Source organism: Glandiceps talaboti, chromosome 8 (assembly GCF_964340395.1).
Source record: "Glandiceps talaboti chromosome 8, keGlaTala1.1, whole genome shotgun sequence".
NCBI classification, from domain to species: domain Eukaryota; kingdom Metazoa; phylum Hemichordata; class Enteropneusta; family Spengelidae; genus Glandiceps; species Glandiceps talaboti.
Window position 1 is genome coordinate 3,886,180 of NC_135556.1, and position 27,055 is coordinate 3,913,234.

The 27,055-nt window shown below is 33.6% G+C and overlaps 1 protein-coding gene across 2 annotated transcripts in view; it reads right to left on the reverse strand.

Moving 5' to 3' along the window:
• Positions 1–1,139: 1,139 nt before the first annotated feature.
• The window catches only part of LOC144438557 (TBC1 domain family member 1-like), a 69,036-nt gene continuing 43,120 nt past the window's right edge, over positions 1,140–27,055 (reverse strand). For both annotated transcript variants that reach the window (XM_078127637.1, XM_078127636.1), the window contains 7 exons: positions 22,138–22,299; positions 20,340–20,492; positions 8,750–8,901; positions 8,208–8,300; positions 7,625–7,784; positions 5,554–5,723; positions 1,140–4,892 (listed from right to left, as the gene is read on the reverse strand). In XM_078127637.1, coding sequence (XP_077983763.1) covers positions 4,236–4,892; positions 5,554–5,723; positions 7,625–7,784; positions 8,208–8,300; positions 8,750–8,901; positions 20,340–20,492; positions 22,138–22,299 — 1,547 coding nt within the window. In that variant the 3' untranslated portion in view covers positions 1,140–4,235. The remainder of the gene's footprint in view (positions 4,893–5,553; positions 5,724–7,624; positions 7,785–8,207; positions 8,301–8,749; positions 8,902–20,339; positions 20,493–22,137; positions 22,300–27,055) is intronic.

Here is a 27,055-nt window from a genome sequence, read left to right on the forward strand (position 1 = left end):
ACTTTTTGAGAGAAATTTTTGACCAAAATTCACATTTTTATACCTAATTTGCATATTACTGATGAGATCATTATATGCCTAATAGTCCTTTATCTATACACCCACAGATGCATCCCTCTTAAATTTCAGCCCAATCTGCTGAGTAGTTGTGGAATTATAGGTTTTTGACCAAAAAGACACATTTTAGCCCCAATTTGCATGTCACTAAGGGAATCATCATGTCATGAGCAAATCTTAATTTACCCACATCTAAGAATGTCCCCATCAAATTTTATGCCAATCTGCTCAGTACTTTTGGAGTTTAAGTGTTTTGACCAAAAATCACATTTTTTGACCCAAAACTCACATCTCTGATGCAATCATTTTCATTTGAACAATTTCCTAACTAGACACCAGAAGTAACATGACCACCAAATATCAAAGCAATCGGTCCAGTAGTTTTTGACTTTAAGTTGTTTACACACACACACACACACACACACAGACAGCCAGACACTTTGCCATGCCGATAGCACTATTGAACCTTCAGTTCAGTTGTGCTAATAAAAAGGAAATCCTACAGTACACTATACCATTAAATTTCAAAGTAAATATAATAATAAAAAATATTATACACTAGATAAAACTACACTTGAAAAAATATAGAAATAATTGTAAAAGAGCAGTCATTGGGCAAAATTTTGCAAACACATGTCATGAAATAGTTCAAGCAGTACAAAAGTACTTTACTTTACTTATATCACAGCCTCTCTTTTTGGTTTTCTAGATTTGTTCTGGTACCTACCCTTGATATCAGGTCTATAATACTAGAAGGGTTGACATTTTGTTAGATTGTACACATAAACGCTGGTTAAGATTTGATAACATGTTGTGGCTGCAAACTTATACTGCAACAGTGAGAAAAAAATTAGAGTTTCCAAAACAAAGCAACTAATCTATGTGGTAAGACAAGAAAAAAACAGGCTTGCAGTTGAGTTTCCTGGGTTGCACTGATAGTTTGCATGTTGTATATATGTCTGTCACTGATAGTTTGCATGTTGTATATATATGTCTGTTTAACTTTGTTTTTGTTTAAGGTTTGGTGAGAGCAATAGGTGGGTAAAGAAAAAATCAAGAAACAATATATTGTAGTTTGTTTATTTAACTAAAAACTGAAATGTTGCAAAGGTATAACAAAACATAAACATAGCATTTTCTTTGGTTTCAGCAAAATACTACATACAGTTGTCTGTCTCTGCACAAAATTTGACATACTATACATTTGAGTCAATGACGTCCTTTCAAAACTCTAAACAACCCTATTCAGTATCTTTAGTGCATTTCTCCCATAATTCCTTATCTCAATGGTGACAAAGTTTCACAAATTTTACAAACTGGCCATTATAAGTTTAAGTGCATTGTCTAATTTCCTGTGTTTTTGTGATATTGTTGTCCATCCACTCATCAAGTGGTTACACTTCAAAGTAAGCATACCAAACTTACAGCTGCACAAAAACCTGAATTGTAACACACTGACTTTTGACATTGAAAAGCATTATGGGAAAACATTACTCCACTACTACATATTGAAGGAAAATTCAGATTTATAAAATAATACATGCCTGTGGCTTTGAATAATTATTAGTATATACTAGTATATGGACAAGACTCCGAAGGAAGACTAATGACTACTTTACAACATACACTTACAGCTATCCCTATAGCAATAAAAAACATGCAATTATTGTTTGCAAAACTAAAATACATACTAACATTAGCACCAGCCTAGCTTCTTTTCAATTGTAAAACTATACACACAGGAAACTCTCAATTTTGTTAACATTAACTCTTCTTTTTTTATACAGAAAACTCAGATTTTTAATACACAATTATGATACATGGTCATATCTTTAATGAAATTTACACCTTAATGTTAACTGAAGGATTTGAAATCAACATATTAAGTTCAAAAAATCACACATAAAAATAATGTTTGTAGTCTGAATTCTTATACCCAGGATAACACAGATTTTAAGAAATATGCACAACATATTCTCTTTCATTAGGATTTGTTTTCACTCCAACACAAACGTTCTACAGTACACTGGTAGTGTACGCTGACTATCCAAAGAAAGAGAGAAAAATAGCCACAAAAGATGACATTACATAGAACAGGGTCATAATCCCCTTTCTTTATTTAAATTAGTACAAGTAAACTGCCCTATCAAATAATTTGTTAGCGGTTTACAAATATTTAGAAAAAAAAAATATGCATACATTATGAAAATAAAACAAGGAGAAGAAATTTAAGATCAGGATTAACATTTAGGTGAGAGAAAGAAAGCTACGTGGAAGAACTAGAGAAGAAACTTGTCCAAATTTGATTTAATCCTCAAGGATTCACTATAATGTGGGGATTCAAACATTGCAAGTTTAAATTTGTCAAAGCCTAATAGCACAGAAACTCCCAAATAATCCTATGGGTTAGAGTTATTTGTCATAGCGTATTGCTAGATATAATCAGAAGTACAGCATTAAGTGACACATAGCAGCACAACTTTATAAAATACACTCAATCTATAAAAGTATGTTTGATCAGATTTAGATTATAGACTAAAATTACAGTTACTGTAAAATCTGGAAAAGTCGTGTAGTCTCGCCATCCTGAATTATGTCTGAAGTTCATGATGGCCTGGTCTAGCTCCTACACTGGGTATTCAATCATCTCTTCAGTATGACATCTTGAGATTCAATGTGCAGATAGCACTAGACTTAGAAACATACTAGCACTAAGTTGAATTGCTTGTGGATTAGATAACTCTGTTATTCTATAAACTTGGAATAGTGATCAAAGTTTGTTATCTTAAAAAATAAATCTACAGCATTTGTCAGTCATATTGATATCTCTAAACTTGTCAAATTGTAACTCTATATGTGTATTGTGCCAACTATTCTTGATATAGTATGAACTTAACCTGTGTCTAAAACACAATGTTCTTCATGCAAATATTTTAAAACAGAGCCATGGATGGCTTCTGGAGGAATTGATTGTGCATTTATCAATGCAGGTCTGTTTTATTGCAACACACTGCTGACTCTAAAAACACAAAAAAATTTTAATATTATATTAAACAACAAAATACTTCTTCACAAAAGTCAAATTTAATGATACTATCTATATTGCTTTTATGTTGACTACACTATCAGTTACTGACCAGCATAATATTCAGAGGTAGGAAAACTTCAGTTCCTTAAAATATCGAACTGAAAAAATACAAATATTTGCAACTGAAATAGGACTTTTACATATTGCTTATTTGGTAGTACCGGGTAAGTGCAGCTTAATTTAAAACAACTTTTAAATTGTACTTTTTCCCTGACTCTGTCATTTTACCTGTACATTCATATTGTGCAAGTTAACCTCTGATGTCTAACACAAATTGTGTAAATAATAAAATTAGATTAAAACTCAACTTTATTCTCAGGAAGTTTCTAACACTTCGCTAGAGACAGCATATCAAAGGTAGTTTGTGATAAACCCTGCAATACACTTCTTGTGGGACGTTGGAATATTTTGTTCACCAAAACAGTTGATTAGGGTAAAGCATATATTCAATTGTTTGAACTCTAGGTTTAGAATAAACAGTTAGGTAGTACAGATTATTCACAGTAACAGGGTTTCTTACAAAGAAAGGGTACACAGATACTCCTGGAAAGTCCTTCACAATTTTGTAAAGTTCTCTACTTAAATTTGACCTTTGACCTTAAATAGTTGGTTTTACCTTTCCCACTTCAATTTATCTAGAATGTAACAGTTAAATTCACCCAAGACAACAAACCAATATATGTTCCTTTTTAATACTTAGGTTTAAAAAAAAAGGCTAAATCTTCGTAAATAAGACTGTCACATCAACTTTGGTTTTACTTTTTAGCTTCCAATGTGTGGTTTGATTATGTAAACTCTGTTTACATTCTTGTTTAATATACAGATGCAAATCAGAACACTGACTTTATCAGAAGTTGTTTGTGTTTATTTATTTATTTATTTGTTTGTTTGTGCATTGATGTTTGCATTTTGATAATAAAGATGAAACATTTCAACACTTCAAGTAAATAATGGCATTTTCTTTTAGTAAAGAAATTTATAGATTGTTCCAATATTTCAACAACAAATAGATACATCTATATGACTATTATAAAGCCATCTATACAGTAGACTATATACGTTACTGTTTACTTCACAGTATTACTCTGTTTTATGACTGATTTGATTCCGGTCGCTGATTGCTCTCTGATGCGCTTGAACTGATCTCACTACACGTACTTGTGATGCTTTCACCACTGAAATGCCGATCTCTCAAACGTAGTTCATGTACCCTAGTGATGCCTGCTACTTCCATATCAAGATCATCTTCAAATGAACTGTTAGTCTGACTTTTCAAGAGTGAGTTATCGCCACAAGTGTTTGTGTCTTCGGTTGGTGAAGCATGCATTTCCTTAACTTCTCCCAACGTAAATGTTTTTGTAGTGCTTGGTGTCGTATTGGAGTTCATAGGACTTGTATTAATTCCAGCCTCTAGTAATTTATCATCTGGGATTAATTTCTTCAGTTGTGCAACTGTGTTCAGTAATGCAGTTCGTTCCAGTTCTAACGCTTTCACCTGCGATTTGTACTTGTTTGTAGTTGCTTGCATACTACCTAATGTAGCTTCGTAACTGTGAATGGTAGTATGTACTTTCTGCAACTCTTCTAAAAGTTCCACATTCTGACGTTTCAAGTTGCGGTTGTTGGTCTCTAGTTTTTCCACCAGGTCATCGTCACTTCGTAAAGGTGAATGAATCATTTCTTCCTGAAGTACGTGATATTCAACTTCGTATGCATGAAGGGGCCGAGAAATGTCTAGTTCAAATACCTGGTAGGGGAAAAAATCAAAACTTAAAATTGTGTGTAAAAAGTTAAATAATACAATGAGAAATTGGATAAGACTTATACAATGGACATAGGAAACAGGAAGGCTCAGAGGTCAACTGTACATAGGAAACAGGAAGGCTGAGAGGTCAACTGTACATAGGAAACAGGAAGGCTGAGAGGTCAACTGTACATAGGAAACAGGAAGGCTCAGAGGTCAACCGTAAATATGATCTTTTCATTAAATAATCATTAATAATACAGACAAAAGCTGTAACAGTTACTTTCCATTATCCTATAACCAACCAGAGTGAACCTTTTTAAAAGGCATCACATTAAACTAAGAAAACAGAAAATTGGACACTAGCAAATAGTCAAAATGATAACATGTATATAGCATAGGTTACAGATAGACACACAGACAGACAGACAAGATAGAGATAGATAGACAGTAGAGACATAATTATATAGATTGATAGATAAATAGATAGATGGGCACACACACACATATATAGATAAATAGATAGATAGATGGATGGATGGATGGATGGATGGATGGGCAGATGGATGGACGGACGGATGGACGGACGGACAGATCGAAAGATAGATCAAAGTACTGTGAAATATAAATCTATACACCATATACAAAACTGAATTATTCTTACCTGATTTATAGTTCTTTCCATCTGTATAATACCAAGTGATGGGAGTGTATTCTTTAGAAAATCAACAATGCCTTCAAATGTATCACACTGTAAAATCAACTCAGAGTGACTTCCCAGGATAATCAGTGCAACCTTGGTGACTACTTCCATGCCTTGCAGGAACAATAGATCTATACACACGATAAAAAGAAAGAAGTGATATGACTGAACTGAATACCAATTTCTTGAAAAAGATACAACATGTAAAAGAAGAGAAATGCACAGAATTGAAAGTACTCTGGACTAGTTCTTGTTTTAATGTCAACACTACCAATTCCCTAAAGATCTAGTTCTGTTTACAACAACTAATAGAAGACTAATACTGTGGTTGGACTGATACTGTGGTTGGACTAATACTGTGGTTGGACTAATACTGTGGTTGGACTGATACTGTGGTTGGACTGATACTGTGGTTGGACTGATACTGTGGTTGGACTAATACTGTGGTTGGACTGATACTGTGGTTGGACTGATACTGTGGTTGGACTGATACTGTGGTTGGACTGATACTGATACTGTGGTTGGACTAATACTGTGGTTGGACTGATACTGTGGTTGGACTGATACTGTGGTTGGACTGATACTGTGGTTGGACTGATACTGATACTGTGGTTGGACTGATACTGTGGTTGGACTGATACTGATACTGTGGTTGGACTGATACTGTGGTTGGACTGATACTGATACTGTGGTTGGACTAATACTGTGGTTGGACTGATACTGTGGTTGGACTGATACTGTGGTTGGACTGATACTGTGGTTGGACTGATACTGATACTGTGGTTGGACTGATACTGTGGTTGGACTGATACTGTGGTTGGACTGATACTGTGGTTGGACTGATACTGATACTGTGGTTGGACTGATACTGTGGTTGGACTGATACTGTGGTTGGACTGATACTGTGGTTGGACTAATACTGTGGTTGGACTAATACTGTGGTTGGACTGATACTATGGTTGGACTGATACTATGGTTGGACTAATACTGTGGTTGGACTGATACTGTGGTTGGACTAATACTGTGGTTGGACTGATACTGTGGTTGGACTGATACTATGGTTGGACTGATACTGTGGTTGGACTAATACTGTGGTTGGACTGATACTGTGGTTGGACTAATACTGTGGTTGGACTAATACTGTGGTTGGACTGATACTGTGGTTGGACTAATACTGTGGTTGGACTAATACTGTGGTTGGACTGATACTGTGGTTGGACTGATACTGTGGTTGGACTGATACTGTGGTTGGACTAATACTGTGGTTGGACTGATACTGTGGTTGGACTGATACTGTGGTTGGACTAATACTGTGGTTGGACTGATACTTGTTACTTTTACATACACATCATTCTGTAGTTACCTGACATTTCACATCATTCTGTAGTTACCTGACATTTCACATCATTCTGTAGTTACCTGACATTTCACATCATTCTGTAGTTACCTGACATTTCACATCATTCTGTAGTTACCTGACATTTCACATCATTCTGTAGTTACCTGACATTTCACATCATTCTGTAGTTACCTGACATTTCACATCATTCTGTAGTTACCTGACATTTCACATCATTCTGTAGTTACCTGACATTTCACATCATTCTGTAGTTACCTGACATTTCACATCATTCTGTAGTTACCTGACATTTTCAAATGAGAGTGATTTCAGTTTGATACAAATATAATTTGGCCTAAAAACATTTCTATTTAATAAAGGGTGATATTATGATTTTGATAATCCTAGAAGTCATCATATTGCTGTATGTCAAAGGTCAAGCTCTAACACATTGACATTCATAAGTATTCTGATTGGTCATTTGTGACAAGTTAGGTTTGAGGAACTTATAAATATAAAGATGGCAGAATTGAATCAATTCAAATTCCATTTAAATGTATCAAGTAATTCCTTTCTTGAAACATTTGACCAAAAAAAATGTTGATGAAGAGAGAGATTGTTTTTGGTAATGCTACATGTGATAAGATATCTTGTGGCATGAGTGTAAATAAAAGATGTTGCCAAGAAACTTACCAAAAACTCTGGCCACAAATCCTAATGGAAACTGTGAGGCGAAGAGTGTTAGAAACCAAGGTGCAGCATAGAGCGAGGGTGCTATATCATGCTGTTCTAGGTGATCATGTAAAGGGCGGTAGTAGTCATGGAGCAGACGTGACAACTGGTACATTTGTAGCTACAAAGAGATTAAGTTGACAAGAAATCCATATTAGATATTATCATTTAATAAGTACAATGACTTGTCTCTGAAAATGTAATGTAAAATATCAGAACTGAGGACGTCTTGATTTGAAGGAAGCTCAGTGGAATTGGATCTTTACGACTGAAGTATAACAAGCTATTGAAATCTAGGGCAAATATCATGATCGCACTTGACATTAAAAAACGCATTCCACTGACAGTCTGTTCTATTCAAAGAGGACTGTTGTAGCAAGATCTGATGTCTTGGGTCCCCCCCCCCTCCCCACCACCACCATCATGTCTCTAGCTATGAGAAAGCTGTTATGCAGTCCTTTATCTGTGTTGTAACTTACTACTTATTGCTACACAATCCAACTGGTGTACTTTACAAGCCCACCTTCAATAAAAGTTTGCATACCTGTAAGAACTGCATATCTGGTTTGTATTGTCCACGTATTCCTAGCTGGAACATCATATACTTCAACATTTCAAAGGCTTCTTCTTCCTTCATCTAAACACACAGGCAATAAATTGGATATAATAGTATAAAGCAACACTTTTTACTTTTTTAAAGAAAATATTACAGATGTGATATGACAAAGTAATTGTATTTCTGAATCACAGGTTTCTTCATCAAAATTTGAGAAATTGTGTCATGAATTTAAACTGTGGTTTAAGATAATAAATCAAATCTTTTGCTACACTTTGTGATATTTTTGGCCGAAGAAGAGCAATTATAGAACATCATGTGTGGTCTCAAATCTTAAAATGTTGCATTGCTACCTAGTTATGGTACGTAAAGTGTACATGGGTGACCAGTGTGATAAGTTATGGTTTGTAAGTGTACATGGGTGACCAGTGTGATAAGTTATGGTATGTAAGTATACATGGGTGACCAGTGTGATAAGGTATGGTATGTAAGTGTACATGGGTGACCAGTGTGATAAGTTACAAACTTACATGCATGAGGAGAATTCCTGCTACAAAGCTGAGTCCCTGACAGTAGCCAACCTCTGTATCAAGCAATGAGTAGGCTTTCAACAAATTGAACAAGGACAGTTGTCCTGGTCCTAGTTGTGTTGAAAAGTATGGATGTGACGGAAACGTTCGACCTGTAATCATAAAATCACAAACATTATGTAATATATAACATGGATTTTCTTACTTGTTACATGTTATTTTGCAGAAACAATTATTGATAATTATCTCAATCAACAACCAAGTTGTTATACTGGAATGTTTTCTACAGTCAATGGTAAATTAATTTCTGATCACTAATAACATTCTTGCTCAAAAAACTTTGTATGTGGATGGGGTTTATTGATTTATAGGGAAACATTTGATAGAAACCAGCATTACATTCCTCTCAATCTCTGTTACGAGTGTTTCTAGTCCTTACAATGGTCTACATATTCAAACTATGCATGGACAGGACTCTGTAGAGGCAATGTACATGTGACAATAAGCATTACAACACTTGACATAACAAGATTTGTGAGTTATTTTGCTAAGGTTAGGGAAACCCAGTAACTGGGGGTCAAGTAAAACTTCATTGGTTACCAAATCTTGTACTTGTTCTTTAATCTTATGGAGAACCCTGATGAGCCAAAAGAACTCACTGAGTACATTTGATATCCTTGGCAAAACACTGATATTACAACCCAGCAAAACATTGATATTACAACCCAACAAAACACTGATATTACAACCCAACAAAACATTGATATTACAACCCAACAAAACATTGATATTACAACCCAACAAAACATTGATATTACAACCCAACAAAACATTGATATTACAACCCAACAAAACACTGATATTACAACCCAACAAAACATTGATATTACAACCCAACAAAACACTGATATTACAACCCAACAAAACATTGATATTACAACCCAACAAAACACTGATATTACAACCCAACAAAACATTGATATTACAACCCAACAAAACATTGATATTACAACCCAACAAAACATTGATATTACAACCCAACAAAACACTGATATTACAACCCAACAAAACATTGATATTACAACCCAACAAAACACTGATATTACAACCCAACAAAACACTGATATTACAACCCAACAAAACACTGAGATTTAAACCCAACAAAACATTGATATTACAACCCAACAAAACACTGATATTACAACCCAACAAAACACTGATATTACAACCCAACAAAACACTGATATTACAACCCAACAAAACATTGATATTACAACCCAACAAAACATTGAGATTTAAACCCAACAAAACATTGATATTACAACCCAACAAAACACTGATATTACAACCCAACAAAACACTGAGATTTAAACCCAACAAAACATTGATATTACAACCCAGCAAAACATTGATATTACAACCCAACAAAACACTGATATTACAACCCAACAAAACACTGATATTACAACCCAGCAAAACATTGATATTACAACCCAACAAAACATTGATATTACAACCCAACAAAACACTGATATTACAACCCAACAAAACACTGATATTACAACCCAACAAAACACTGATATTACAACCCAACAAAACACTGATATTACAACCCAACAAAACACTGAGATTACAACCCAACAAAACACTGATATTACAACCCAACAAAACATTGATATTACAACCCAACAAAACATTGAGATTACAACCCAACAAAACATTGATATTACAACCCAACAAAACATTGATATTACAACCCAACAAAACATTGATATTACAACCCAACAAAACATTGATATTACAACCCAACAAAACATTGATATTACAACCCAACAAAACATTGATATTACAATCCAACAAAACACTGATATTACAACCCAACAAAACACTGATATTACAACCCAACAAAACATTGAGATTACAACCCAACAAAACATTGATATTACAACCCAACAAAACACAGATATTACAACCCAACAAAACACTGACATTACAACCCAACAAAACACTGATATTACAACCCAACAAAACATTGATATTACAACCCAACAAAACATTGATATTACAACCCAACAAAACACTGAGATTACAACCCAACAAAACACTGATATTACAACCCAACAAAACACTGATATTACAACCCAACAAAACATTGATATTACAACCCAGCAAAACATTGATATTACAACCCAACAAAACACTGATATTACAACCCAACAAAACACTGATATTACAACCCAGCAAAACATTGATATTACAACCCAACAAAACATTGATATTACAACCCAACAAAACACTGATATTACAACCCAACAAAACACTGATATTACAACCCAACAAAACACTGATATTACAACCCAACAAAACACTGATATTACAACCCAACAAAACACTGAGATTACAACCCAACAAAACACTGATATTACAACCCAACAAAACATTGATATTACAACCCAACAAAACATTGAGATTACAACCCAACAAAACATTGATATTACAACCCAACAAAACACTGATATTACAACCCAACAAAACATTGAGATTACAACCCAACAAAACATTGATATTACAACCCAACAAAACACAGATATTACAACCCAACAAAACATTGAGATTACAACCCAACAAAACATTGATATTACAACCCAACAAAACACTGATATTACAACCCAACAAAACATTGATATTACAACCCAACAAAACACTGATATTACAACCCAACAAAACATTGATATTACAACCCAACAAAACATTGATATTACAACCCAACAAAACACTGATATTACAACCCAACAAAACATTGATATTACAACCCAGCAAAACACTGATATTACAACCCAACAAAACATTGATATTACAACCCAACAAAACATTGATATTACAACCCAACAAAACACTGATATTACAACCCAACAAAACATTGATATTACAACCCAACAAAACATTGATATTACAACCCAACAAAACACTGATATTACAACCCAACAAAACACTGATATTACAACCCAACAAAACACTGATATTACAACCCAACAAAACATTGAGATTACAACCCAACAAAACAGATATTACAACCCAACAAAACACTGATATTACAACCCAACAAAACATTGATATTACAACCCAACAAAACATTGAGATTACAACCCAACAAAACACTGATATTACAACCCAACAAAACACTGATATTACAACCCAACAAAACATTGATATTACAACCCAACAAAACATTGAGATTACAACCCAACAAAACACTGATATTACAACCCAACAAAACACTGATATTACAACCCAACAAAACACTGATATTACAACCCAACAAAACATTGAGATTACAACCCAACAAAACACTGATATTACAACCCAACAAAACACTGATATTACAACCCAACAAAACACTGATATTACAACCCAACAAAACATTGATATTACAACCCAACAAAACATTGAGATTTAAACCCAACAAAACATTGAGATTACAACCCAACAAAACACTGATATTACAACCCAACAAAACATTGATATTACAACCCAACAAAACATTGATATTACAACCCAGCAAAACATTGAGATTACAACCCAACAAAACACTGATATTACAACCCAACAAAACACTGATATTACAACCCAGCAAAACATTGAGATTACAACCCAACAAAACATTGATATTACAACCCAACAAAACACTGATATTACAACCCAACAAAACACTGATATTACAACCCAACAAAACATTGAGATTACAACCCAACAAAACACTGATATTACAACCCAACAAAACATTGAGATTACAACCCAACAAAACAATGATATTACAACCCAACAAAACACTGATATTACAACCCAACAAAACACTGATATTACAACCCAACAAAACAATGATATTACAACCCAACAAAACACTGATATTACAACCCAACAAAACATTGATATTACAACCCAGCAAAACATTGATATTACAACCCAACAAAACACTGATATTACAACCCAACAAAACACTGATATTACAACCCAACAAAACACTGATATTACAACCCAACAAAACACTGATATTACAACCCAACAAAACATTGAGATTACAACCCAACAAAACATTGAGATTACAACCCAACAAAACATTGATATTACAACCCAACAAAACACTGATATTACAACCCAACAAAACACTGATATTACAACCCAACAAAACATTGATATTACAACCCAACAAAACATTGATATTACAACCCAACAAAACACTGATATTACAACCCAACAAAACATTGATATTACAACCCAACAAAACATTGATATTACAACCCAACAAAACATTGATATTACAACCCAACAAAACATTGATATTACAACCCAACAAAACACTGATATTACAACCCAACAAAACACTGATATTACAACCCAACAAAACATTGATATTACAACCCAACAAAACATTGAGATTTAAACCCAACAAAACATTGATATTACAACCCAACAAAACATTGAGATTACAACCCAACAAAACATTGATATTACAACCCAACAAAACATTGAGATTACAACCCAACAAAACATTGATATTACAACCCAACAAAACACTGATATTACAACCCAACAAAACACTGATATTACAACCCAGCAAAACATTGATATTACAACCCAACAAAACACTGATATTACAACCCAACAAAACATTGATATTACAACCCAACAAAACATTGATATTACAACCCAACAAAACATTGAGATTACAACCCAACAAAACATTGATATTACAACCCAACAAAACATTGATATTACAACCCAGCAAAACATTGATATTACAACCCAACAAAACATTGAGATTACAACCCAACAAAACATTGATATTACAACCCAACAAAACATTGAGATTACAACCCAACAAAACATTGATATTACAACCCAGCAAAACACTGATATTACAACCCAACAAAACACTGAGATTACAACCCAACAAAACACTGATATTACAACCCAACAAAACACTGAGATTACAACCCAACAAAACATTGATATTACAACCCAACAAAACACTGAGATTACAACCCAACAAAACATTGATATTACAACCCAACAAAACATTGAGATTACAACCCAACAAAACATTGATATTACAACCCAACAAAACACTGATATTACAACCCAACAAAACACTGATATTACAACCCAGCAAAACATTGATATTACAACCCAACAAAACACTGATATTACAACCCAACAAAACATTGATATTACAACCCAACAAAACATTGATATTACAACCCAACAAAACATTGAGATTACAACCCAACAAAACATTGATATTACAACCCAACAAAACATTGAGATTACAACCCAACAAAACATTGATATTACAACCCAACAAAACACTGATATTACAACCCAACAAAACATTGATATTACAACCCAACAAAACATTGATATTACAACCCAACAAAACACTGATATTACAACCCAACAAAACATTGATATTACAACCCAACAAAACATTGATATTACAACCCAACAAAACATTGATATTACAACCCAACAAAACATTGATATTACAACCCAACAAAACATTGATATTACAACCCAACAAAACATTGATATTACAACCCAACAAAACATTGATATTACAACCCAACAAAACACTGATATTACAACCCAACAAAACATTGATATTACAACCCAGCAAAACATTGATATTACAACCCAACAAAACATTGAGATTTAAACCCAACAAAACATTGAGATTACAACCCAACAAAACATTGAGATTTAAACCCAACAAAACATTGAGATTACAACCCAACAAAACACTGATATTACAACCCAACAAAACACTGATATTACAACCCAACAAAACACTGATATTACAACCCAACAAAACACTGATATTACAACCCAACAAAACATTGATATTACAACCCAACAAAACATTGATATTACAACCCAACAAAACACTGATATTACAACCCAACAAAACATTGATATTACAACCCAACAAAACACTGATATTACAACCCAACAAAACACTGATATTACAACCCAACAAAACATTGATATTACAACCCAACAAAACATTGATATTACAACCCAACAAAACACTGATATTACAACCCAACAAAACAATGATATTACAACCCAACAAAACACTGATATTACAACCCAGCAAAACATTGATATTACAACCCAACAAAACACTGATATTACAACCCAACAAAACATTGATATTACAACCCAACAAAACACTGAGATTACAACCCAACAAAACACTGATATTACAACCCAACAAAACATTGATATTACAACCCAACAAAACATTGAGATTACAACCCAACAAAACATTGATATTACAACCCAACAAAACATTGATATTACAACCCAACAAAACATTGAGATTACAACCCAACAAAACACTGATATTACAACCCAACAAAACACTGATATTACAACCCAACAAAACATTGAGATTACAACCCAACAAAACACTGATATTACAACCCAACAAAACATTGATATTACAACCCAACAAAACATTGAGATTACAACCCAACAAAACACTGATATTACAACCCAACAAAACACTGATATTACAACCCAACAAAACATTGATATTACAACCCAACAAAACATTGATATTACAACCCAACAAAACATTGATATTACAACCCAACAAAACATTGAGATTACAACCCAACAAAACACTGATATTACAACCCAACAAAACATTGAGATTACAACCCAACAAAACACTGATATTACAACCCAACAAAACATTGATATTACAACCCAACAAAACACTGATATTACAACCCAACAAAACATTGAGATTACAACCCAACAAAACATTGATATTACAACCCAACAAAACATTGATATTACAACCCAACAAAACACTGATATTACAACCCAGCAAAACATTGATATTACAACCCAACAAAACATTGATATTACAACCCAACAAAACATTGATATTACAACCCAACAAAACATTGATATTACAACCCAACAAAACACTGATATTACAACCCAACAAAACATTGAGATTACAACCCAACAAAACATTGATATTACAACCCAACAAAACACTGATATTACAACCCAGCAAAACATTGATATTACAACCCAACAAAACATTGATATTACAACCCAACAAAACATTGATATTACATCCCAACAAAACACTGATATTACAACCCAACAAAACACTGATATTACAACCCAACAAAACACTGATATTACAACCCAACAAAACATTGAGATTACAACCCAACAAAACATTGATATTACAACCCAACAAAACATTGATATTACAACCCAACAAAACATTGATATTACATCCCAACAAAACACAGATATTACAACCCAACAAAACACTGATATTACAACCCAACAAAACACTGATATTACAACCCAACAAAACATTGATATTACAACCCAACAAAACACTGATATTACAACCCAACAAAACATTGATATTACAACCCAACAAAACATTGATATTACAACCCAACAAAACACTGATATTACAACCCAACAAAACAATGATATTACAACCCAACAAAACACTGATATTACAACCCAGCAAAACATTGATATTACAACCCAACAAAACACTGATATTACAACCCAACAAAACATTGATATTACAACCCAACAAAACATTGATATTACAACCCAACAAAACACTGATATTACAACCCAACAAAACACTGATATTACAACCCAACAAAACATTGAGATTACAACCCAACAAAACACTGATATTACAACCCAACAAAACACTGATATTACAACCCAACAAAACATTGATATTACAACCCAACAAAACATTGATATTACAACCCAACAAAACATTGAGATTACAACCCAACAAAACACTGATATTACAACCCAACAAAACATTGAGATTTAAACCCAACAAAACACTGATATTACAACCCAACAAAACACTGATATTACAACCCAACAAAACATTGATATTACAACCCAACAAAACATTGAGATTTAAACCCAACAAAACATTGAGATTACAACCCAACAAAACATTGAGATTACAACCCAACAAAACATTGATATTACAACCCAACAAAACATTGATATTACAACCCAACAAAACATTGATATTACAACCCAACAAAACACTGATATTACAACCCAACAAAACACTGATATTACAACCCAACAAAACATTGATATTACAACCCAACAAAACATTGATATTACAACCCAACAAAACACTGATATTACAACCCAACAAAACATTGAGATTACAACCCAACAAAACATTGATATTACAACCCAACAAAACATTGAGATTACAACCCAACAAAACACTGATATTACAACCCAACAAAACATTGAGATTTAAACCCAACAAAACATTGAGATTACAACCCAACAAAACATTGAGATTACAACCCAACAAAACATTGATATTACAACCCAACAAAACACTGATATTACAACCCAACAAAACACTGATATTACAACCCAACAAAACACTGATATTACAACCCAACAAAACATTGATATTACAACCCAACAAAACATTGATATTACAACCCAACAAAACACTGATATTACAACCCAACAAAACACTGATATTACAACCCAACAAAACACTGATATTACAACCCAACAAAACACTGATATTACAACCCAACAAAACACTGATATTACAACCCAACAAAACACTGATATTACAACCCAACAAAACATTGAGATTACAACCCAACAAAACACTGATATTACAACCCAACAAAACACTGATATTACAACCCAACAAAACATTGATATTACAACCCAACAAAACACTGATATTACAACCCAACAAAACACTGATATTACAACCCAACAAAACACTGATATTACAACCCAACAAAACACTGATATTACAACCCAACAAAACACTGATATTACAACCCAACAAAACATTGATATTACAACCCAACAAAACACTGATATTACAACCCAACAAAACACTGATATTACAACCCAACAAAACACTGATATTACAACCCAACAAAACACTGATATTACAACCCAACAAAACACTGATATTACAACCCAACAAAACACTGATATTACAACCCAACAAAACACTGATATTACAACCCAACAAAACACTGATATTACAACCCAACAAAACACTGATATTACAACCCAACAAAACATTGAGATTACAACCCAACAAAACATTGATATTACAACCCAACAAAACACTGATATTACAACCCAACAAAACATTGATATTACAACCCAACAAAACACTGATATTACAACCCAACAAAACACTGATATTACAACCCAACAAAACATTGAGATTACAACCCAACAAAACATTGATATTACAACCCAACAAAACACTGATATTACAACCCAACAAAACACTGATATTACAACCCAACAAAACATTGATATTACAACCCAACAAAACATTGATATTACAACCCAACAAAACATTGATATTACAACCCAACAAAACATTGATATTACAACCCAACAAAACACTGATATTACAACCCAACAAAACACTGATATTACAACCCAGCAAAACATTGATATTACAACCCAACAAAACATTGATATTACAACCCAACAAAACACTGATATTACAACCCAACAAAACACTGATATTACAACCCAACAAAACATTGAGATTACAACCCAACAAAACATTGAGATTACAACCCAACAAAACACTGATATTACAACCCAACAAAACATTGATATTACAACCCAACAAAACACTGATATTACAACCCAACAAAACATTGATATTACAACCCAACAAAACATTGATATTACAACCCAACAAAACACTGATATTACAACCCAACAAAACATTGATATTACAACCCAACAAAACATTGATATTACAACCCAACAAAACACTGATATTACAACCCAACAAAACAATGATATTACAACCCAACAAAACACTGATATTACAACCCAGCAAAACATTGATATTACAACCCAACAAAACACTGATATTACAACCCAACAAAACATTGATATTACAACCCAACAAAACACTGAGATTACAACCCAACAAAACACTGATATTACAACCCAACAAAACATTGATATTACAACCCAACAAAACATTGATATTACAACCCAACAAAACATTGATATTACAACCCAACAAAACATTGATATTACAACCCAACAAAACATTGAGATTACAACCCAACAAAACACTGATATTACAACCCAACAAAACACTGACATTACAACCCAACAAAACACTGATATTACAACCCAACAAAACACTGAGATTACAACCCAACAAAACATTGATATTACAACCCAACAAAACACTGATATTACAACCCAACAAAACACTGATATTACAACCCAACAAAACATTGATATTACAACCCAACAAAACACTGATATTACAACCCAACAAAACACTGAGATTACAACCCAACAAAACACTGATATTACAACCCAACAAAACACTGATATTACAACCCAACAAAACATTGATATTACAACCCAACAAAACACTGATATTACAACCCAACAAAACACTGAGATTACAACCCAACAAAACACTGATATTACAACCCAACAAAACACTGATATTACAACCCAACAAAACACTGATATTACAACCCAACAAAACATTGAGATTACAACCCAACAAAACACTGATATTACAACCCAACAAAACACTGATATTACAACCCAACAAAACATTGATATTACAACCCAGCAAAACACTGATATTACAACCCAACAAAACACTGATATTACAACCCAACAAAACACTGATATTACAACCCAACAAAACATTGATATTACAACCCAACAAAACATTGATATTACAACCCAACAAAACATTGAGATTACAACCCAACAAAACATTGAGATTACAACCCAACAAAACACTGATATTACAACCCAACAAAACACTGATATTACAACCCAACAAAACACTGATATTACAACCCAACAAAACACTGATATTACAACCCAACAAAACATTGATATTACAACCCAACAAAACACTGATATTACAACCCAACAAAACATTGATATTACAACCCAACAAAACACTGATATTACAACCCAACAAAACATTGATATTACAACCCAACAAAACATTGATATTACAACCCAACAAAACACTGATATTACAACCCAACAAAACATTGATATTACAACCCAACAAAACATTGATATTACAACCCAGCAAAACACTGATATTACAACCCAACAAAACACTGATATTACAACCCAACAAAACACTGATATTACAACCCAGCAAAACATTGAGATTACAACCCAGCAAAACACTGATATTACAACCCAACAAAACATTGATATTACAACCCAACAAAACATTGATATTACAACCCAACAAAACACTGATATTACAACCCAACAAAACATTGATATTACAACCCAACAAAACACTGATATTACAACCCAACAAAACACTGATATTACATCCCAACAAAACACTGATATTACATCCCAACAAAACACTGATATTACAACCCAACAAAACACTGATATTACAACTCAGTAGAAGCATAAATAAAGCTATGACACTTGTTGCATTTTTCAGACAATGCCTTCAATAACTTACCAAGATCAAGCAGTATAGCATGTTGGTGTGATGTTAGTTGTTTCAGGAGTTCTTCATAATTATTTGGTGGCGGTTCAAACACTCCATGGTTGCTTTTAGCATGCTGACCAATCAGAAACTTCCAGATTTCACCTCGTCTCATCCTGGGTACACCTGGGTGAAAATGACTATTATTCATATATCCTTAAACTTGTAAATATGGGTTTGTTTGGTTTTTTACTTCACTGGAGTATATGATAGACCCTACCAACTTAAATCAAGCTTTTATCATAGGTTTTCCACGAAGTGATATGATCACATCCCTTCTTGGGTCCAGAAACATAAGTCAGAGCTAACTTAAAGCCATAGTTACAGTGGTAAGGGTAGTGGTTACTACATGCACCTAGTCAACAAAGTTTTAGAAGTGTTGTTGACCACTAGGATGTTCTAACAATTCCAAGGGTATTGAAGAAGGCAGCTTTTTAAAAAAACATTTTTAGACAGAGGATATTTTATCTCAATATGTTTTTGCAGTCTGAAGCGGATGTCTACACTTTCAGACTAAACTTAGTGAACAAGACACACAATGTTACTATAATACACACTTCAACAGAATTCAAAGTAGAGTGCACCTCACTGACAAATTTCCCTGAAAATCGTAGTTCTTCAATTTTTTCCAAACTGTGCCGTATGAAAGCTTATTTCTGGTCATTTTGAAATAATAATTTTGTGGTTTCACCGTCTTGTTTTCAAGGGAATCTTCTATCTTTTATTTACTAAGAGAGAGTCAAAACAGATTTGTCAGCTGTTCTGAATTTTAATATCATTTTCACATCTAGTTACAAAATTTGTGCGGTGAAACCAGATTAATTTAAAAAAAAAAAATTTTACCTGAGAATATGTTTTCTTTGACAAAATAATAGCAAATGTTCATGGTATTATTTCTGAGGTGCAATCTACAGGGCAAATCAGACTTAGTACTGAGTGTTAGTGGTGGTTATGTACATGTATGTAGAAAGATCTCTGTAACTACAACTGTAGCTTTGTTAAAATTTATTTGGCGAGTCATAATCCTATAACTGTTTACAGAAATTTAATAAACACAAAGGAACTAAGAATCCACTTGAAATTAACATAATGAAGCTTAGAATGCTAGAAAATTACACAATTATAGCAATAATTATATGAAAGCTAAAACTGAAAACACTACAGGTTTCTTTGTGTCACAAATATTAAATCTCTTTAAAGGCAATTATTAACAAAACAACATTTACATGACAGTTTCCAGTTTACAATCATCATCCTACAATATTTACATATTTGTATGAATCTGATCATGAAACAATAATTAATATTTTTAAGATAAATTTCTGTCAAAAGTTGAGGGTTAATTTTTTGGACCAACCATGAAATTATTCCAAAAACAGGGTTGTTGGTGGCCGAGTGGTTAAACCACTGGCCTCTTACCACTGCAGTTGGAATTCTAATCCATTCACAGTTTGATTAAATTTACCATGCTGTAAGTAGGAAGTGTCTCGTTCAGTTTGACGCTACCAAACAATGCAGGTTTTCCCCAGGTCTCTGGTTTCCTCCTGCATTAACACTGATCTCATGAGGGATGGCCCTCAATGGACTTCTTGGGAGACAAGTGTTTATATGCTTAAAGAACTACCCAGTATAAATAAAGATTATTATTATTATTATTATAATTATTGTTAACAGTGACCTTATTTTGGCATGGTTACCGCAAGACCAAATGATAGGTAGCAATTATTTAATATAAATTGTCACCATTTCAATAGTAATGATACAAACTTACCTGCTTTAACTGATTTAAGCAGTGTGTTATAATTGTAATCAATGTCATCTTTCTTGGCAGCCTGCATCATCTCGTCCCAAATAGCTGTAATTTCTCTCAAACATGGAGTGATCTCCTCGTAATCTAACTTTTCTCTTTTAGTACTGGCTGCATCCTGGTGTGCTGAGAAACAATACACAAATTCAAATGTTACACAAATTCATGGAAAGGAACTTGAACTTGTTGGAGTTGAAATTTAGAAAATGAAGCAATAGTCTGCTGTGCACATCAATGATGACTCATGTATAGTAATTGAAAGTAATAGAGTGTAGAGTTTGGTGTGCCTGGATGGAAATGAATGGGTGGGGGTGATTTTTTTTTCAGAGAAGCATGCACAAACAGTAACATATAGCCATAGAATGAAACCTTCAATGTGTTGACTATGCTAATCATACCATGTACAACCCAAATTGTTGTGTTGATAACTCAAATAACACATAATATACCAATTGTCAGCAATGACATGAATCTAAATGGTCAGTTCTGGTTGTGCTAGAAATATTAGGGATGCATATGTAAATAGCTGTATAATGACATGTCATGTATAATGCCACATAGTTGACTTGTTTGAGATACAATTTGATCAAGTCAATACTTTCCTCTATTCATCTAATTCATCTAATAGATATACATGACATAAAGACTTTTACTTTTCTTTGACATTCTGATATGGTCACTTACATCAGTCACATCTCCCTTGTCTGAAGCAAACTAAAATGCTAACTAAGTATGTGTCTATCTAGCTATTGTAAGACTGCATATAGCAGTTTTCATCATATGTGTCTATTTAGCTGCGGTAAGACTGCATATAGCAGTTTTCATCATATGTGTCTATCTAGCTATGGTAAGACTGCATATAGCAGTTTTCATCATATGTGTCTATTTAGCTGCGGTAAGACTGCATATAGCAGTTTTCATCATATATGTCTATTTAGTCGTGGTAAGACTGCATACAGCAGTTTTCATCATATGTGTCTATTTAGTCGTGGTAAGACTGCATACAGCAGTTTTCATCATATGTGTCTATCTAGTTGTGGTAAGACTGCATACAGCAGTTTTCATCATATGTGTCTATTTAGCTGTGGTAAGACTGCATATAGCAGTTTTCATCATATGTGTCTATTTAGCTGTGGTAAGACTGCATATAGCAGTTTTCATCATATGTGTCTATTTAGCTGTGGTAAGACTGCATATAGCAGTTTTCATCATATGTGTCTATCTAGCTGTGGTAAGACTGCATATAGCAGTTTTCATCATATGTGTCTATCTAGCTGTGGTAAGACTGCATATAGCAGTTTTCATCATATGTGTCTATTTAGCTGTGGTAAGACTGCATATAGCAGTTTTCATCATATGTGTCTATTTAGTCGTGGTAAGACTGCATATAGCAGTTTTCATCATATGTGTCTATTTAGTTGTGGTAAGACTGCATACAGCAGTTTTCATCATATGTGTCTATTTAGCTGTGGTAAGACTGCATACAGCAGTTTTCATCATATGTGTCTATCTAGCTGTGGTAAGACTGCATATAGCAGTTTTCATCATATGTGTCTATCTAGTTGTGGTAAGACTGCATATAGCAGTTTTCATCATATGTGTCTATCTAGCTGTGGTAAGACTGCATATAGCAGTTTTCATCATATGTGTCTATTTAGTTGTGGTAAGACTGCATATAGCAGTTTTCATCATATGTGTCTATCTAGTTGTGGTAAGACTGCATATAGCAGTTTTCATCATATGTGTCTATCTAGCTATGGTAAGACTGCATATAGCAGTTTTCATCATATGTGTCTATTTAGTTGTGGTAAGACTGCATACAGCAGTTTTCATCATATGTGTCTATCTAGTTGTGGTAAGACTGCATATAGCAGTTTTCATCATATGTGTCTATTTAGTTGTGGTAAGACTGCATACAGCAGTTTTCATCATATGTGTCTATTTAGCTGTGGTAAGACTGCATATAGCAGTTTTCATCATATGTGTCTATTTAGTTGTGGTAAGACTGCATATAGCAGTTTTCATCATATGTGTCTATTTAGTTGTGGTAAGACTGCATATAGCAGTTTTCATCATATGTGTCTATCTAGCTGTGGTAAGACTGCATATAGCAGTTTTCATCATATGTGTCTATTTAGTTGTGGTAAGACTGCATATAGCAGTTTTCATCATATGTGTCTATCTAGTTGTGGTAAGACTGCATACAGCAGTTTTCATCATATGTGTCTATTTTGCAGTGGTAAGACTGTATATAGCAGTTTTCATCATATGTGTCTATTTAGTTGTGGTAAGACTGCATATAGCAGTTTTCATCATATGTGTCTATTTAGCTGTGGTAAGACTGCATATAGCAGTTTTCATCATATGTGTCTATTTAGTTGTGGTAAGATTGCATACAGCAGTTTTCATCATATGTGTCTATCTAGTTGTGGTAAGACTGCATACAGCAGTTTTCATCATATGTGTCTATCTAGTTGTGGTAAGACTGCATATAGCAGTTTTCATCATATGTGTCTATTTAGTCGTGGTAAGACTGCATACAGCAGTTTTCATCATATGTGTCTATTTTGCTGTGGTAAGACTGCATACAGCAGTTTTCATCATATGTGTCTATTTTGCAGTGGTAAGACTGCATACAGCAGTTTTCATCATATGTGTCTATCTAGTTGTGGTAAGACTGCATATAGCAGTTTTCATCATATGTGTCTATTTAGTTGTGGTAAGACTGCATACAGCAGTTTTCATCATATGTGTCTATTTTGCTGTGGTAAGACTGCATATAGCAGTTTTCATCATATGTGTCTATTTAGTCGTGGTAAGACTGCATACAGAAGTTTTCATCATGTGTGTCTATTTTGCAGTGGTAAGACTGCATACAGCAGTTTTCATCATATGTGTCTATCTAGTTGTGGTAAGACTGCATATAGCAGTTTTCATCATATGTGTCTATTTAGTCGTGGTAAGACTGCATATAGCAGTTTTCATCATATGTGTCTATCTAGTTGTGGTAAGACTGCATATAGCAGTTTTCATCATATGTGTCTATTTAGTCGTGGTAAGACTGCATATAGCAGTTTTCATCATATGTGTCTATCTAGTTGTGGTAAGACTGCATATAGCAGTTTTCATCATATGTGTCTATTTAGTCGTGGTAAGACTGCATATAGCAGTTTTCATCATATGTGTCAATTTTGCAGTGGTAAGACTGCATACAGCAGTTTTCATCATATGTGTCTATCTAGTTGTGGTAAGACTGCATATAGCAGTTTTCATCATATGTGTCTATCTAGTTGTGGTAAGACTGCATATAGCAGTTTTCATCATATGTGTCTATTTAGCTGTGGTAAGACTGCATACAGCAGTTTTCATCATATGTGTCTATTTAGTTGTGGTAAGACTGCATATAGCAGTTTTCATCATATGTGTCTATCTAGTTGTGGTAAGACTGCATACAGCAGTTTTCATCATATGTGTCTATTTAGCTGTGGTAAGACTGCATACAGCAGTTTTCATCATATGTGTCTATTTAGCTGTGGTAAGACTGCATACAGCAGTTTTCATCATATGTGTCTATTTAGCTGTGGTAAGACTGCATACAGCAGTTTTCATCATATGTGTCTATTTAGCTGTGGTAAGACTGCATATAGCAGTTTTCATCATATGTGTCTATTTAGCTGTGGTAAGACTGCATACAGCAGTTTTCATCATATGTGTCTATTTAGTTGTGGTAAGACTGCATATAGCAGTTTTCATCATATGTGTCTATTTAGCTGTGGTAAGACTGCATATAGCAGTTTTCATCATATGTGTCTATCTAGTTGTGGTAAGACTGCATATAGCAGTTTTCATCATATGTGTCTATCTAGCTGTGGTAAGACTGCATATAGCAGTTTTCATCATACAATGTATGTGTCTATTTAGCTGTGGTAAGACTGCATATAGCAGTTTTCATCATATGTGTCTATCTAGTTGTGGTAAGACTGCATATATAGCAGTTTTCATTATGCAACTACTTTGTTTAGTAAGGATTAATTATCTTACAATCTAGCCAATATTGTAAGGGTGAGAGTTGAGGGGACAAGATTAGAGTAAATTTTCCCTTCTTTTCAAAAAATGTAAGAACTAACAAAATGGTCTAAAAGTGACCAGGTGTACACATAAATTATTATGATTAAAGTGTTTCAAATTGTCACTTGAAATAAACACTAAACTTGAAAATTGCTGACAATAGTACAAACAAACTATGATCATTTGGAGATATGGTTTGGTTATTTGACAGAGAATATTCACAAGGTAGAAAACAAACATTAGGGAATTAATTGGTCAATCAAACTCATCCTTGAGTGAACATGGTGACCTTGTAAAAGCAAAAATTAGCATATATCATAAAAATTAGCATATATCATAAAAATTTGCATAAAGATTGAATGAAAAGAATATTCATGCATATCATTATAACAATTCTCATAAGATTATTGCAGCTATACATATAGTACTACGTCATGCAAAGTTTGAAATGATCAGCTTGTCTCAGCCTGGTGTACTTTGTGATAACAATGAAATTAGAATACTCTGAACAGCACTGTTCAACTTGCAATGACCATGAACACAAAAACACAAAATGTACCAACATGATTACAAATACAACATTTCTAAATAAACAGTGGATGATGCAGTGAGTAGAAAATACTTAAGAACAGAACAAGTTCAGTTGTGCTAAAAAGTTGAAAAAATTGAAGAAGAAAAAAAAGTTTGAAAAATTGTGAAATGACAGTTAGAGGATTATTGAATACATGTACCATGTACTACTTTCTTCATTAGCTCTATAGTAACAGAGGGATACAGATACCAACACAGCGTAACCATGGACACCACACCATCA